We start from the raw sequence: 16,487 nt of genomic DNA, 5'->3' as shown, positions 1-16,487 counted from the left end.
GCATCGTAGGAAGCTTGATCTACATGACGATCAGGCCAGATTTGAGCTATGTTGTTGGGTTGGTGAGTCAGTATGCAGGTTTCTTGGAGGCCGCATTTGGATGCATTGAGACGCATACAGAGGTATGTGAGGTCTACTTTGCATTGTGGACTATTTTATGAAACTGGGACAGACATGTGTACATGGGTACTTAGATGCTAATTGGGCTGGTAGTATCTCAGATAGGAGATCTCCTAGTGGCTTCATGTTTTCTTTGGGGAGTGCTGCTGTGACTTGGAGCGACAAGAAGTAGCCTACGGTTGCTCTATCCAATATAGAGGCCGAGTACAAAGGTGTTGCTATGGCAGCATGTGAGGTAGCTTGGTTGAGAAAGCTACTTTGCAGATTTGGGTCTATCAATGGGGATAGAAAAGTTGTCATTTTCTATGACAACATTAGCAGTATACAATTGGCCAAGAACCCAGTTTTTCATGCTCATACGAAGCATATAGAGGTCCACTACCATTTTGTCAAAGAGAAGGTTTTGGCAGGAGACGTTGACCTTGTTTATGTCAGCACACAGGATCAGGTAGCTAACATCTTCACCAAAGCATTGGGTATTGAGAAGCTCCGCAGATTCAGGGCTTCGCTTGGTGTACATGAGATGGAGTTGAGCTCTAGGGGGAGTGTTGAGATATCGAGCTCATCTAGTGAGGCGACGGACACTGATGACCCGTGAGGCGTTGGACACTGATGACCCGTGAGGCGTTGGACACTGATGACCCGCCTGGGGGATAGGCCCCACACTTACACCACTGGCATGGTTGGTGAGATCATGGGTGATATGCATCCAGTGGGATGATAGGCTATGTGATAGCCATTCTAGAGAGTGGCATAGTTATAGTGCCAGCTCATTTAGTTGGGTTCACACTATAGAGAACCCTAGTATGTATTTGGTTGAGTACCTTTTCATATTGTGTACTCTTATCTTTGTATATGGTGTGTTGAGTATTGTGTGGCTCTCACCTTGTGTGTTCTCTTTAGGGTTCTATGAGTGTGTGTGTGTGCTTGCAAGAGCTCAAGCTCTCTTCCCCCCTGCATCTTTTCAATATATGTTTGCTAAGTCTCTCTCATGAGAGAAGTTTGAATATTTTCGCAAAGCTTTGGGTTTATTGTCATTTGGGTATTGATCAACCACATGATGTTTGCATCATCACTATAGGGGATATTTGTAGTCATTCATATGGTACTAATGAGAGGCTTGCTTGTATCTCTACACATGACAATGTGACAGATATATTCATGAAGCTTCTCTCATGAGAGAAGTTTGAAGATTTTCGTAAAGCTTTGGGTTTATTTTTCCATTTGGGCACATGATCCCTGTATTATTTCCATCAATACTATAGGGGAGATTTTTAGCCATTTATATGGTAGTGATGTTTGGATGTATGCTAAGAATGGGGCGGGGCACTTTTTTCCTCTTTAGGAGGTTTTTTTCCTCGAGCAGCACATGTACATACTCTTATGAGTGTATGTAAGTGATCTTATCATGTCACTTCACTTATGCTTTACTCATTCTCAATAATATACTTTGAGTGTTGTGCTTCCATCTATCTCTCCTTGCTTGCTACATCTATGTGTGTGTTGCTATAGTGATCGAGCATTGGTCTTCACTCTAATAGGATCTCCCTTTGATTTCTCCAAACTTTTGGCTCCTATGTCTTCATTATTTCGACCATAAGTGTATATTTAACAATTATGGTCAAACCATTTCATCGTTTTTGGCTGCTACATCTTCATCATTGCAACCATAAGTGTATAGTTAACACCATTGGCTTGAGTCGTCTTCTGCTCCTCTATCCTCTTTAACCAACATAAATAGCTCATCAACACAACCAAGGGAACAAAGAGGTACTTCACCCTCTTTGGAAATGGCATTTTCCTATATGCTTCAACAAGCCTTTTAATAGGCATGTCATATTCTTCTTCCACTTCTTGTGGAATAGGTACGAGCCTCCCCTCTAATGGGCTATAGATTTTGTCCTCATTATCAACATCCAAGGGAGGTTCTTGTCATCAAAGAGCTACTTCACCCTCTTTGGAAATGGTATCTTCCTACGTGCTTCAATAGACCTTTTAATAGGCATGCTATATTCTTACCTATTCCACTTCCACTTTTTGTGGAATAGGTACGAGCCTCCCCTATAATGGGCTATAACTTTTGTTATTGGGGGATAGAGCCTCCTCCTCCTTTGTGATGGGTTGTTTTGACATGGTCACCTCATTGCGGATCACTATAATCTTTCTTACCTTAGGGTCATAGAGGCGATAATCCTTTGACTCCATATTGTACCCTAGAAAGATACCACTGGGGGCAGGTCTTGGAATCTCACTTGGTGCTTAATGAGTCTAGAACATGCACATATTACATCCAAATATTCAATGAGTCTTGCAAGTCTTGGAATCTCATGTGGTGCTTAATGAGTTTGGAACATTCACATATGCCACTCCATATTGTACCCTAGAAAGATACCACTTGTAGTCTTGGAATCCCACTTAGTGCTTAATGAGTCTGGAACATGCACATATCACATCCAAATGTTTTCAAATATGCACTATTAGGCTATCCCTTGGAAGCCACTGAGACGATTGACTGGCATTGATTTGATGAATAACAGTGGCATTGATTTAGTGAATAACATTGGCCTAATTAGCAATTTCAATGTGTATCTATCTATTTACATCCTTACAAAATACAAGGTAATTTGGAGGGCCTTCATCATTTTAATGCAAATATGCAAAATTTGAACAACTTGATCTAGTTAAGAGAAAAGAACTCCTTTCCAAATTAATTGATGTTAAAGGTATAATTGGAGTATATTACTGGTTTAGCATGGCCTCATTCAAGTTGTGATCATCATGAATATAATAAATTTGTATTGACTTTGAAAGTAAGATGCAATTTACATTAACTTTGAAATTAAGATACACATAATTTAAAAAAAATAGGAGGGGTATGAGGGGAGGGTGGCTAACAGAGGGTGGTTAAGGGTTGGTTAGGGTTAAGGTCAATCCTAACCATAACCTTGGCTAATACTAATCCATAACCTAACCCCAACATAATCTAAACTAGCTCTAAATAGGTCAGTAAGGGTTAGGGTTACTTATGGTTAGTATGGGTTAAGCTGAGGGTTAAAGTTTTGAAATATGTTTGAGTAGGGATAGGGTTAGGGGTTAGGTAGGTGTATTGTTCCTTGACATCATTGTAGGATGCATGTGACCACCTCTAATTCCATGCCATAGGCACACATGTGTTCAAAACTAGTAATAATCACTTGTTATTTCTTATCAAATTATATGAGAGTTCTAATTATTGAATGAGAGAACCACTCATCACCACCATTTCATTACCATGAAATAGACTATGTATTACTTGAAAACTTTTATAGCACATAGCTTGTAAGTGAGGGATATGAAGGAAAGATAAGTGGGTCTTCTATATGAAACCAAACTTTATTAAATTATTTCCATGAAACATTCAATGCCTTTGTAAAGGTGTTATATATTGGTTCCTTTGGAACGTGTTGTAAGAGTCCAATGTGAGATAATGCCTTTACTAAGAAAACTTTAATAAAGAACTATCTCCAAAAACCCATATTCCCATATACATCAAGCTTATCACATGCCACACAAATATATTCGTTGTTCCACCTCTATTTTCAATGCATTATATTTCTTGTCACTTGACTAGAGACCAAGTAAGGACAATTATTTTATACACAAGCACATTAAATGCCTACCAATAAAATCAACCCACTTCCACCCCCTTGAATAATAGTCCAAACCATGCTACTATTTTGGTGTTTTGGTTTTTATATGTAACTTATTTATTATGAACTTATGCTTGACATGCATATATTTTTTAACTTCTAGGCATTCTCCTTGGGACACCCAAAGGTGGTTGTTTTTTATAGCTAAAATGTCGAGTAAACGTGAAAATGTCATGAAAATGTATGTGTGTTCTTTGTGTGCATGCACATGTATATGCATTTACTCATAACATGTACAAATAATGAGTTGGATATAATTTACGAGAAAACACTTATTTTTTATCATATAAAAATACATTTCATTTCAAAGAGTTTAGAAACCATTCATTAAGAAATGCATTTCCCCTTAAGCATAAACATCTATGAAATTATTACTTGTAATGTAGGACTAAGCTCCATCACTAGTTTAACCTTTATAGTAGGACTAAGCTCCATCACTAGTTTAATGTAGGACTAAGCTCCATCACTAGTTTAACCTTTATAGTTTTTGATGTCATTATGTTTCCCATACAAGGGAATCATTTTGGAAATCTGTCTTTTCTTCTAAGTCTACATAAAATGCATTCGCTATAGAAAGGCATTGAGCATAAAAGGAGGAGTTTACATGGATTGTAAAAGTCAATGAACCCTTAACACACCTCTTTAAAAATGTTCCCCATTTTCCATAGACCATGCTACTATAATCTTAATAGGGCATTTAAGGAGTTATAACTACCTCTTATACATCATATTTGTAATCTCAATAGGACATTACCACTACTTGAGTTTAAGGAGTTACAAATAGCTCTTATGCATTGTATTCGTAAAGCTTCCAACACAATATAATTGTTTGATCATGTAGAGGAGCGATGTTATTTCTTTCAATAATGTAGGTTTAAGTGGGACTCAAGAGTATTACACATATATGCATATCTTAAGGTAGAGACTTTTTTTTGGGAAAATATTTATAATATTAAAGCTAGAAGCCAAGTTTTATAGTACTTGACTTACAAAAGTTCAACAAAAAGCTTACAAGAGTTCAACAAAAAGAACTTGTACCCCAAGCCTATTCCAACTCATACTTCTTACAATTAAGCAGTTTTCAAAGCAAATCCCATCTTTCATCCTCCTAAACAAATGAAGATTGACTCTAGGACACAAGGTAGCCCCCAACTGCATGCAAGCTATCATCAAGGGTTCAGTAGTAAATCCTTTTGGGGGAAGCCTTTCCAATACATACTTGCATGTTCAAGCCTTAACCATAGGTTTAGTTCCTAAGGGATTTTCAACAAAGTCCACAAATGTATATATGAGGTGATTTTCCTTGAGGTACCATCTTTTGGTCTTGGGTCCAAACTTGGGAAACTTGGTCTTCACATCTTCACCTAGGCAAACTTGCGAGCAACCATGGGTTAGGAATTCCTAGTATGTACTAAAGTCTGCTGCTCTACAGATCAACTGATCCCATTTTGTAAGGGATTGTATTTCCTAAAGTATGTTAGCATCATTCAGTTTGTTAATATAATATACATACCTGCACATGTGAATACATTTATACATTACTTCAGTCACATTCAGACCAGTTCCCCCCCCTCGTTGGAACACCAAGCTTTAAGGTAGAGACTTTATAGACATGGACTAAAGATTCTTTCCTTTTCCACAAGTAGCCATGTCTAGATACATTTCTTTTAAATAATATATGTTTAAGTGGGTCTCAAGAGTATTACAAGTACACGTATATAAAGGTAGAAACTTTATAGACATGGGCCAAAGATTCTTTCCTTTTCCACACGTAGTATGTTAAATTATTAAGTGGTTCATGCATATGGAGTGCAATAAGGATAAGTAGAATCTTTAAGAGTACAAAATCAAGAAAAGTTGCAAGGTTCAACCCATTTCAAAGCTTGTTTATAAGTATGGACGTGCAAGGACATGTTACACATTGTAATCTAAATAGATGGTGATCGAAAAAATGCCAAATGGCATTTGTAATAAATTAGACACCAATGGGATGTTGAAACGATAATAATGCAACATTCTATATGCTATATTTTCTAAGCTTCTTATATGGCTAAAGCCATGAAAGGTGCCAATTTAAGTTGACAAACGATGCCATGACATAAAATTTTCAATACATCTCCCCTTAGGTATCTATTGTTTGCTACTTGCAAGCTAGGACATAGTTTGTATCTATTGTTTGCTACTTGCATACTAGGACATAGTTTCTATCTAGATGTGCTTTAAAATAACAACAGAGTTTTGATCTTTCAAGCCTTGAGTTGGCTGGTAGTTTCTCACATGGGGAATACTTTGGATCGACACACTTTTTTATTGACTATGCATGTAGATGCAGTAGTGAGGTCCCCAACATTGAAGGACAAATTCACATGGTGACCGCTCTAGCATCTAGCACTACTAAAACATCTCCCAGTGAACCCCATACATGATGGATCATTTAAATCTCATATGTAACTGTTGAGATAATTGCCCAAGATATTGATGAAATTTGTTAATTTAAGATATCGTAGGATCAAAGTGCCACATAAGTGTTCCATTCTTACTTGAAGATGATTAAGCTTGGGGAGAGCATCACTTTAAGGAGCCATGGTCCTTAATATATTACAACTTCATGCAACTTCATGAACATATTGAAAATTTATCTTCTTTGTAATAGAGACACTTGGTATGATATGTGGGACATAGTTCCTTTTCTTTATTACACATGTATCTATGTGATAATAAGTTTTGTGCAATCTACGGAGTGTAGAGAGGATATTTGAGAGGGAAGGGGGTTAGGAAAAGTTGCAAGTTGTAGCCCATGTGAGCTACAAGGTGTAGCCCATGTGTGTGTGTGTAAGAGAGAGAAGGAAGGGGATCATCTCCCAGTGAACCCCATACATGATGGATCAATTAAATCTCATATGTAACTGTTGAGATAATTGCCCAAGATATTGATGAAATTTGTTAATTTAAGATATCCTAGGATCAAAGTGCCACATAAGTGTTCCATTCTTACTTGAAGATGATTAAGCTTGGGGAGAGCATCACTTTAAGGAGCCATGGTCGTTAATATATTACAACTTCATGCAACTCCATGAACATATTGAAAATTTATCTTCTTTGTAATAGAGACACTTGGTATGATATGTGGGACATAGTTCCTTTTCTTTATTACACATGTATCTATGTGATAATAAGTTTTGTGCAATCTACGGAGTGTAGAGAGGATATTTGAGAGGGAAGGGGGTTAGGAAAAGTTGCAAGTTGTAGCCCATGTGAGCTACAAGGTGTAGCCCATGTGTGTGTGTAAGAGAGAGAAGGAAGGGTTGGGGAAAGTTGCAATGTGTGTGTGAAAGAGAGAGAGAGAGAGAGGGGGGGGGGGGGTTGGTTTGGGTTTTTTTTCACGGGTGTTGGTGTTGAATTTGAAGGGCAACCCAAACTCCATATCTTTGCGAAGAGATATGAAGGGTGGTGTTGGTGTTGAATTTGAAGGGAAACCCAAACTCCATATCGTTGTGAAGAGATATGAAGGGTATACTGCTTTTTTATTTTTATTTTATTTTTTAAGTTGGACAATTTTTATTACATGAAGGTCCCGTATACCCTTCTTACAAACACACACACACCTACGGGTTTAGGAGGTACAAGGTAGAACCATGCAATGTAGGCAGCCGTGGATCGAACCCATTACCTTGGGTTACAAGCCATCCACTTTAACCAACTGACCTACCGATTGCTGGGTTACTTTTTTTTTTCAAAATTGTACATTGGGTTACTTTTTTTTTTCAAAATTGTACATTGGGTAATATTTTTTCTACGCTTCTTCTAAGGGATAAGGAAGCCTTCAAGTTCCTGGCTTTTACGAAGAGTCCTTTTGCCTTTTGCACTAATTAAAAAAATCGAAGACAGCTTGGATCCTCATGAACACGGGAGGACCTTCTTCACATGGGTACCCTTTTGGCCGTCCAGCACGGGCGGACATGTTCACACTCGTAATTACACGTGGCTAGATCGAACGGCTGGTGGTTAATGTGGCGGTATAGTCGAGATGCTGTCCGGACAAACTCCAAACCGTAACATTTATCGCTAAGCATGGAGATTAGGCAGCCCAATGAGCCCATTAGGGTCTGCATTTGCGCGAGCTTCCATGGCGGAAGCGCACATGTGATCTGCTCGAATCGCCACCATTTCGAGCTTTACATGAATTCTGACAGCAATATATTTCGTTCTCGGGGCCATTTTCCAAAACCCACAAATCCGATTTTCTTTTCTTGTTACTTTATTATCGCAGCTCTGCGCGCCCTTTTCGATGGCGCGGAGAGGCCATGCTCGAAATTCGGCTTGATCCTGTCGCATCGGGCCTCGCTTCTTCTTCTGCAGAGCAGAGATAACCACAGGTCCACAGGAGATCTCAAAAAGCAGCAGAAGGCAGAAAAGTACAAAAAAAGCAGAAAAGCTTTTGCTGGCAGGTCTCTTTTGGCGCGGTTTCTTGTCGCCTTTGTGTGGAAATATATCAACATATATTAATTGTCGCTGGACGGCGACCTTGCATCGGCTATATCGAGAAAACAATTGTATCATGTATGCGTTCTCTCTCTCTGTGTGTGTGTGTCTTTCTTTCTCTGTTTTTAAATTTTTAATTGTTTTCCTTGTGGGCGGTCTCAATCTCTTTTCCTTAAATGGAGCAAAGTAATTGGCGATCAACACCTGGGAACGACAATCTTCGTGGTCCACTCAAAGCCTGCAGACAACGCGCGGCCTTGGGTCGTTTGCCAATTTAAAAAAAAAAAAACTTAATTCCCCTTTTGATTCCTAGGAGATGTCAGATTAATAGCCAACATGGGTTGATTTGGGGTCACCCATGAGATTTTCAATCTATTTGAGGCCGCCCTTGTGTGTATTACGGGCACCCCCCATCTTGCCACATTTGACCCAGCGCTATCAGCCCAAATTGCTGCATTGCTGCTAGCAGGTGATACAGCGCACAGTACATTTGTAGGCAGGCTTCACCTCTCATTAGCAGCAAAGCACAATTGCCCACTTTGCCCCTCCACTCTAAGCACATTATATTAACAGCTTTGATTTGGCTGCACATTTCAATTGCCCATTTTGCAAATATATGACATGGGAGTAGGAAGCCATAGTGCATCCACCTCAGTCCAAGCATACTTCTAACAAGAAGACATTGCTCTAAGCGTAATGCGTGTATAATCAATCTAACAGGCAGACTTCAGTCCAAGCATAATGCATGCATAACTTAACAGGCAGACGCCATTCTAAGAATACTGCATGCAGGCAGACCTCAGTCTAAGCATACTACATGTATAATCTAATAGTAAGCATAATACGTGTATAATGTAACAGGCAGACCTCAGTCTAAAACATAATTCATTATTATTATAACAGGCAAAAATTAAACAAGTAACAGCACATTTGAGGGAGTGTACAAGCAACAGCACATTTGAGGGAGTGTACAAGCAGACTTGGTTTACAGCACAGTTGTCGATTGCCCTCAAGCATCCTTCCCTTTTGTAATCAAGTTGTTGCATATGAAACTCTCTCGACTCTTCAGTAAGTCCTTCTCCAGGCCCCATGGCGAGAGCAAATCATCCCAAAATAAGCCCCAGAAAATCTCTGAGCGGGCGCAAGCAAACAAGGTCAACCGCATAAGTTCCAAAAGCTTATATAGTGGCAGTGCAGAGGGAGGACTGGAGGTAATTGATTGGGAATTAAGGCCAGGTGGCATGTTGGTTCAAAGAAGGGATGCCTCACTGGATGTTACTCCATCTTCAGGTCCCTTGATCAAAGTGAAAGTATCACATGGCCTTTACCAGCATGACGTTACCATCCCAGCGCATGCCACCTTTGGTAGAATCTCTCTCCTTTTCTCTATATGCAGATGAACTTGTCCATCTGTGATATTTTGTGTATTATCTGTTTTTACGTTGTTACATACATACAGACGGACATGCAACTAACTATGTGTGTATTATGCGTTTTTGTGTACATACATACATACATGCAAATGATAAAACCTGTCTCTTTCTCACTCCTGTCTTTCGCTCTGTACGTATATACTTGTGTGTGTAACTATTATACATGCAAGTGATAGGCATGTGTAAATACACACATAAATACATGCATATGACTTTAGACGTACATGGATTTCCATACCTAGTGCGTACATATCTACACTCGTGCACATAAATGCAGACCTGCACACATACAAATACCTGCATGCAGATGAGACTTTAGACATGCATGGATTTACAACAGAGTGCATGCATGTCCACACGTCAGATGTGTGTGCTCACGCATGCATACACATCCACATAAACCTGTGGGCATGCATGCATGTGTGCACACATACACACCCCCGAACATGTTTCTGTCCATGGATACACATATGTGGGTTGGAAAGTGTTTGTTTCAGTTGATGCAGCCTTCTTTATTTATACATTCCTTTGTGACAGGGGATATGAAGTGGCTTCTGGCACAGGAAGTTGGCTTGCAGCCCCATGAGCAACGCCTAATCTTTCAAGGGAAGGAGAAAGATGACAATGAGTTCCTGCACATTGCTGGAGTGAAGGACATGGCAAAAGTGATTTTAGTGGAGGACCCTGCAAGTAAAGAGAAGAAGCTAGAAGAGATGAAGAGCGACAACAATGTTGAGAAAGCTTGCCAAGCAGTGGCACAAGTACGAGCACAAGTAGATAAACTTGCTGGACAGGTATCATGAGCTGTGATGGGATGGTATGATTATATTTGTTTGGAGATGCAGCCGTTTAAGTTGCATCATTTGCTTATGATTGCAGATTTCTGCTCTGGATGGGGTTGTCAGTAGTGGAAGCAAGGTGCCAGATCATGATTTTAGCGTGCTTGCAGATTTATTGATGAGACAGTTGTTGGAGCTGGAGAGTATTCATGCTGAAGGAGAAGCTAAAGTCCAAAGAAGGATTGAGGCAAGTGTTTTTACTTAATGCATGGCTTTCAGGTTTACCTTTGTTAGGGTTGTATTATTTTTTACCGTAAAAATGATTTGTGATACCATGGGCCGCTGATATCCAGAATGGGCTATCGTCCATAATTCAGGCAAAGGTCATCCTTCCTACCTTCAAAGGCTCTCAAAAGGATTTTTCAATCTTTTTTCTTATCTAGCTCTACTCCAAGAATGCTCACAGCCATCTGAGGGGAAGTGTGACACCCAACCACAGTATGCTGGCCGGATTCTTGCTATTGTCTGCCAATCATGTAGACTCTGTCCAAAACATGGTAAACGTTTTTTGATATGCAGCTGCTCGAAAACTAATCTTCAGTCAGGTTTGGCTGTTGCAAATGGTTTCTATGACTTACGTCTTTCCCCTACTCCTACAGCGAGTGCATCCCTCCTATGGCCAGCGCATGTGCATGAGCATGATGTGTCCCATTGCATGAAGTGCAGCTGTAGTGGTCTACCTCTAGCAGTGCAGCAGCAGATCGTCAATTGCAGGAGGGCAACTAGTAGGTTGGGTGTTGGGGGAGGTTGTGTTTGCAGTTCTAGCGCTAATTATCTCTTTCGTGTATGGTGGAGTTGTGGTGCAAGAGATTTGGTGGGCACCTTGAAACACACCCCCCCCCCCCCCCCCCCTTTCCTCAAAAAATTAAAAAAACAGGACCACAGTGTGAGTTGAGGAAATAGGGGAGTCCTCTTTTCTAGTGTCTTTTGCCAGCAAATTCAGCCTCTTCACCCTACCCCTTCCTTCCCTTGCTTGTATGGTTTGTACAAGAATCATAAGTTCACCAGTGCATGATGGAGAAGAGAGTGGTTTTTGATTGACCTATATCTTGCAATGACATAGCATGAAACTCTGGCCAATGCATGCTATCACCTTTGATGTCTTTAACTGCTCTAGAACTTGTTTCGAGATCATCCATAATTGCCAATAGTTTCAAGCCTGCTGTAATACTTGCCTGCACATGATACCTCTGCAGGGCTCACATGTGACATACTACCCATTGTTGTGTGCTTGGTTCCAAAGTGCCAATGTTCTAACAGCTGGCCACTCATTGCGAGGCTGTCTGCAGCCGTGTCTGTTTTAAAGTATGTCAATGGCAACCCAACTGATACCTGCAAAACTGAATCATGCTTGCTGCCCGCCTTGCTTTAGTGTTCTTGGCCCCACAATCTCATAGGCCAGTGCTATATGCGTCGAGGTGGGACACCCCATGCTTCCTACATCTACCCAAGTTTGTATTTTCTCACTCTTGCAATGCCCCCCTCCCACGACGGGTTATAACATTTAGATTCATGGTGCTCGTCATGTATGCAGAATGCTTATACAAAGTTGTTGTACATTTGCAGGTTAAAAGGGTGCAGAGTTTTGCTGAGCATTTGGACAATCTCAAAGTTAGTCATGGTAACCCTATTTGCAGTAACGCGGTTGTAATAACTACTCAATGGGGAACCTTTGATTCAGGATTGAGAAGCTTGGCAGGCCCTTCTTTAGCCCCAGCTACAATGACCACTAGCTGGGAACTCTTTTGATTAAATGCTTAGTCGTCTTTGTGAATCTTTTTGTGAATCTCATACAAAGGAAGTCCACCTCCATTAGAAGATTCGCAATTAGATTAACCAGAAGACATTGGTCAGATTGAATTAGTAGGTGGCTAATGTGACTGACTAAAATGGAAAAGAAGGCACTTCCACACAAGGCAAGTACTTGCCTGCAACGTTTGTCATTATGCTTCAAGGGGAGTTGAGTTACTAGCAAACATTGTAGACTAATGAGTTTACAAAGGGAAGGGAGCCTTAAGGTTTTTGCTTGTTTACATTCTCAATGTGCGTTTCTAATTAGATATTCTATTGACTTCATGATGAAGTGTTAGTTTGCACAAGCTACAAAAAGGTCAAACTTGTATTTTTATAAGGAGTAAAAGCTAATGTCTGCACGCTTCATTTCTGTGAGTCTATCAAAAAGATGAAAAGATAATTCAAACATGAGCTCCTCCTCACAATGTACCCTATCATCATCACCCCCTTGTATACAACATGTAAAGAAGGGGATTTCCCCATCTACAACTAACACAGAAGATATAATCGTGCGCATTTTAGGCACAAATAGACCCCAATTGAACGATAAAGGTTGTGACAACCATGGAAGTCATGTTAGAGTCAAATTGGAGAGCACTCAAGTACACTAACACTTGATTCTTGGGTGACTCGATTGGCTCCCCATCTTTGTCTTGAGAAAGGCCTCCCGATTGCCTTTCCCTACTCCTTTAAGGTTGTTGCCGACCTTGAAGTAGGGGAATGGCCTTGGGTTAGCCATTTCCCTAGAAAAATGGTGAGCCCTGTTTTTGGGAGGGAAATGGCCTCCCCAAGGCCATTCCCCTATCTTCTTTTCTTTGACATGGTAGGCCATCATCTTCACCTTCTCCAACTTACTTTGTTCTTTCATCTCTTTTTTTTTGGTAGTGTGAAATCACATTTCTTTTTATACTTTCCATCTTTCTACACTCGGCCATGTTTCAGCTTCTTCAAGGTCAAAAAGAGTGGTAGGTAAGCAATTGACTTGGGCTATTCTTTCAAGCTTCCATCACACTTTTATTACCTTGCTCTTCTTCTCAAGCCCAAGTGTCTTGGATGCCTTTTTCTCCTTTCCTTGGTCTTTCTTCTTAGAGTAGCATCTTGTGTATTTGGGGCTCTATTGGCTATTTGTTGCTTCTCTTTCTTCCAATTAGGTTCATAGTTTTGGTTATTTGACATCTAGGCCTTTGGATCGAGTTATTACATAGGCTTTTAACCTTAGTGTACTTTGTTAAAACCAAATTGACCTACTGGAGCAGTTACTATTGTTCAGAGAACTCTCCTTTTTCCTTTGAAGAAATTATTAGACATATCTCTATAATGCCATATTCATTCACAAGCAATGCATCGTAAACTTAAATGTTTGGCCAATTTCCATATTCTTGATCCATATCCATGATTAATTTGTCGATGGTTGTTCTCATATCCTTTGATTATTGTACTTGATACCATTAGTTGTTTGATACCTCGTGTGATGTCCTCCTAGTTCTTGTTGCTAAGCCACGATCTTGGCTTCTAGTGGTTGATTCCACATCAACACTTAGTTGCAGTGCGGTTAGCTTGCTTGTACATGTAAAGTTTAATGTGGTAGTTATATCGTCAATGTGGTAGGACATGAACGAACTTGCAGTCTTTGCAGGTGGTTCACTTGGTTTTGGCAACCTCTTAATCATGCAATTTAAGTATTCTCATCTTATCCTTTTTTGGCTTTAGGCTTGACTTCTTCTTCCTTAGAAGAGCTTGCATTCTCTTTTAAGTTGTTGGCTCTTCTTCTTGTTTTTCTTTTTATGTATCCACTTTTTGCCTTTTTTCTTCATTGGGTAGGGTGTTGGCATGCACCATGTTTTTACATTCTCATCTCAAGTCTTTATTCCTCATGTGTCATGGATGGCTCTTCTTGGTTGAACTAGTTAGAATTTAGAAGTGACGCTTGGCTATCACCATCATTGACCTGTTAGAATAGGTAGCATACCTACATGATGTACCAGAGTGTCCCATGGTTGGCCATTTAAAAAAAAAGGCTCTTGATGATCACGTGGTATTGCAATAGTTAGAATGGAGGTTGAGAGTCCCCAAGTTATGGGTTTGAATTTTCCCTATGCGTGCACCTATGTGTATGGGTGATATCATGTGTACTTTCTACTTTCAAATGTACGATGGCACTTGTGCGTATGGGTGATATCATGTGTATTGTAATCGATTATTTTCTTAAGGTCTTGTGTGAGAACCTCCACCTCTTCGACTCCAATTTATGCAGTTTCAGATTTTGCAGTGTGTAGAGAAAGTTTTCTTAAAGTATTCGGCATTTGCAATTAAAGATTTAAAAGTGTCATCTCAACTACAATACTTGAGAGAGTTTTCTTTTGGCTTTCAATACTTATGAAACATCACAACTTTGTTTTCTAAGGTAGTGGCTAGAAAACTATATATATTGTTTAATGCGGAAGTGCTCCCAAACTCTAGCTTCATTCATTTGTCAAATAATTCTACCAAAAGAGAAGTTTACAATCTTTATGTGGAGTCAACGAGGGACAGAGTGAACCATACTCTTTCACTTCTCCCATTCCACAGGATATGGAGACAATATTTTTTGTATGTGAAAATTTCCAAGAAGAGAAGGATGGACGTTTGTCAAATTTGTGCAAAGTTGAAAGCAAAGCGGGATATATCAAAGAGTGCACAAGAAAATGTAAGTTTAATTATCTTCATCTTGTGTTATAATGAATAATGTTTTTCTTTTGCACCAAGCTGATTAAACCTTTAAATATTTATTGTAGTGCACATTCTACAACCTTTGAAGATTTATAGATAACAACAAAACACAGAGCGTCAGAAATTAGCAAAACGTAGGGAAAAATGCTTAGAGAAAAAGGAGTACTTGGACTTGGTCATTGATAGAGCGGATCAAAAGAAAACCATGTTGCCTCACTTCATACGTTCAGCCAAAAATTTGAAGGAAGAAAATTTTATCCAACTTCATGTGGTTGGAGCATTGGTCTCTTCAACAGTGCCATGTCATCTAAGTCTTCATAAATTTTCCCAACATTCACAATGATTCAAACTTGACAATTACAATTATTCAAAAGATTATTGGAGAGTGTCTTGATGATCTATCATCTGTTCTCTACTTATAGCTAGATAACACTAGTAGAGAGAACAAAAATCAAGGGTTGCTTGCATACTTGAATATGTTATTGCATAAGAAGATCTTCAAGAAGATTAAGCTTGAGTTCTTGTTGGTGGGACACACATGATCAGATCGACCAAATATTCAATAGATTCTATGTCAAATTGGCAAAGAAAAGTGCTTTTGATCTTTCTCAATTTGACAGAGCTCCTGGACACTTCATCCATCAAGCTATCACTAACTGTATTACCACTGTCATCCCCCGGGCAAAGCATCCAGCAAAAGGTTACCTCAACAAAAGTATAAAAACCAATCTAAACAATAATCATCACTGGCCACTTTGTCCGGGAAGAACTTCCGGCACGAAGTCTAGGCATACAAGATACAGAATGAAATCTGGCCATGGCCAGTACATAAAATATTCCACCTCATTAACAGAAAAAGATTCACTTCTCCCAAGCATCAGTAGCATGTGCCAAGGAAGCCTCCCACAGAACTTTTGCTTCTTCAGTGTCAAGATTGCTCATAAACTGCCGCGGAGAGGGCCATACCAAGGGCTTTGTAGTCCAAGGGTGGTTGAGAAGAGCTGCACACATGCACCTATTGTGTTATGGCATTGCATTATGGTATTGCAGAGCGATGAAGAAGGGGTGTGCCCTTCAGAGTTTCTCTGCAACCTAGCTGCATCCCATGCCAAGAGCTCTTTAACACATTTAGATGATCCTCTATGTGCTGCAAAATGCTATAGAATGGTTGGACTGGGCTACCAAGTGTAGAGGTGTAGCTCCACATGTTTGTGCCACTGTGGGCTACCAAGTGTAGAGGTGTAGCTCCACATGTTTGTGCCACTGTGGGCAACATCCAAAACTTGTTGGACATAATCAAAGTGGCCGCTCTTTACTGCATAATGGAGGCATGTCCTCCCATTGGGAGCATCAAACATAAGGATATAGCTCCCCAGGCCACAAGCCACTCACTTAGATTGGCCATGTGACGCAGCATAATG

General features: G+C 39.9%; 1 protein-coding gene across 3 annotated transcripts; it reads left to right on the top strand.

Annotated features, from left to right (window-relative positions):
• Positions 1 to 7,888: 7,888 nt before the first annotated feature.
• LOC147617282 (BAG family molecular chaperone regulator 4-like) lies at positions 7,889 to 12,639 on the top strand. 3 transcript variants are annotated; one of them, XM_086776913.1, is made up of 5 exons: positions 7,889 to 8,369; positions 9,195 to 9,656; positions 10,262 to 10,518; positions 10,604 to 10,750; positions 12,130 to 12,639. In XM_086776913.1, the coding sequence occupies exons 2-5, from the start codon at positions 9,338 to 9,340 to the stop codon at positions 12,310 to 12,312; spliced, it is 906 nt and encodes a 301-aa protein (XP_086633039.1). In that variant the 5' UTR covers positions 7,889 to 8,369; positions 9,195 to 9,337; the 3' UTR covers positions 12,313 to 12,639. The 3 variants fall into 3 exon arrangements, with proteins under 3 accessions (XP_086633039.1, XP_086633040.1, XP_086633041.1); XM_086776915.1 differs by lacking the exon at positions 7,889 to 8,369 and having other exon boundaries at positions 9,370 to 9,502; positions 9,582 to 9,656; XM_086776914.1 differs by lacking the exon at positions 7,889 to 8,369 and having other exon boundaries at positions 8,785 to 9,656.
• The last annotated feature ends 3,848 nt before the right edge of the window (positions 12,640 to 16,487 follow it).

The sequence above is a fragment of the Cibotium barometz genome, chromosome 37, assembly GCF_041138505.1.
Source record: "Cibotium barometz isolate CiBa-2024 chromosome 37, ASM4113850v1, whole genome shotgun sequence".
Taxonomy (NCBI): domain Eukaryota; kingdom Viridiplantae; phylum Streptophyta; class Polypodiopsida; order Cyatheales; family Cibotiaceae; genus Cibotium; species Cibotium barometz.
The sequence above is the reverse complement of the archived record's forward strand: the minus strand, read 5'-3'. Positions and strand labels throughout refer to the sequence as shown.

What these genes read in the sequence shown, in the direction of transcription:
- LOC147617282 (XM_086776913.1), top strand. Translation starts at nt 9,338, where the DNA reads ATGAAACTCTCTCGACTCTTCAGTAAGTCCTTCTCCAGGCCCCATGGC. An exon ending in TAGATAAACTTGCTGGACAG is followed by an intron (nt 10,519 to 10,603) that starts GTATCATGAGCT and finishes TTATGATTGCAG; the next exon opens with ATTTCTGCTCTGGATGGGGT. An exon ending in AAGTCCAAAGAAGGATTGAG is followed by an intron (nt 10,751 to 12,129) that starts GCAAGTGTTTTT and finishes GTACATTTGCAG; the next exon opens with GTTAAAAGGGTGCAGAGTTT.